The 313-nt window shown below is 57.2% G+C and overlaps 1 protein-coding gene across 1 annotated transcript in view; it reads right to left on the reverse strand.

The window, feature by feature from the left end:
• MDGA1 (MAM domain containing glycosylphosphatidylinositol anchor 1) overlaps window positions 1–305 on the reverse strand; it is a 146725-nt gene extending 146420 nt beyond the window's left edge. The window contains exon 1 of the mRNA XM_009331073.1: window positions 239–305. Within this exon, the coding sequence (XP_009329348.1) occupies window positions 239–305 (67 nt within the window). The remainder of the gene's footprint in view (window positions 1–238) is intronic.
• Window positions 306–313: the final 8 nt, after the last annotated feature.

Consider the following 313-nt stretch of genomic DNA (forward strand, 5'->3'; position numbering starts at 1 on the left):
CGTCTCGGCGGACTCGTAAATCGGCGGCGGCCAGGGGTTACGGCGAGGAATTATGAAGTAGCTACAGGCGCTTGGAAGCCCTATTGCTGCATAAATCTCTCCGCTCAGGCTGCGACGAGCTTCGCCGGCATCATTTACTTTCTCCTGCAGGTGCTTTTTAACTTTGATCCCATCGCCGCCGCCTGCGCCCTCGCCTCCCCCCTCCCTCCCGAACAGCGACCGCGACAACGTCTCTTACCGTAAACCCCTTGTCCCCTGCTGTACACCGGCACCAGAGACAGGAATAAAAAACAGATCATCTCCATCTTCAAGG

This window comes from Pygoscelis adeliae, unplaced genomic scaffold, assembly GCF_000699105.1.
Source record: "Pygoscelis adeliae isolate BGI_AS28 unplaced genomic scaffold, ASM69910v1 Scaffold218, whole genome shotgun sequence".
Classification (NCBI taxonomy): Eukaryota; Metazoa; Chordata; class Aves; order Sphenisciformes; family Spheniscidae; genus Pygoscelis; species Pygoscelis adeliae.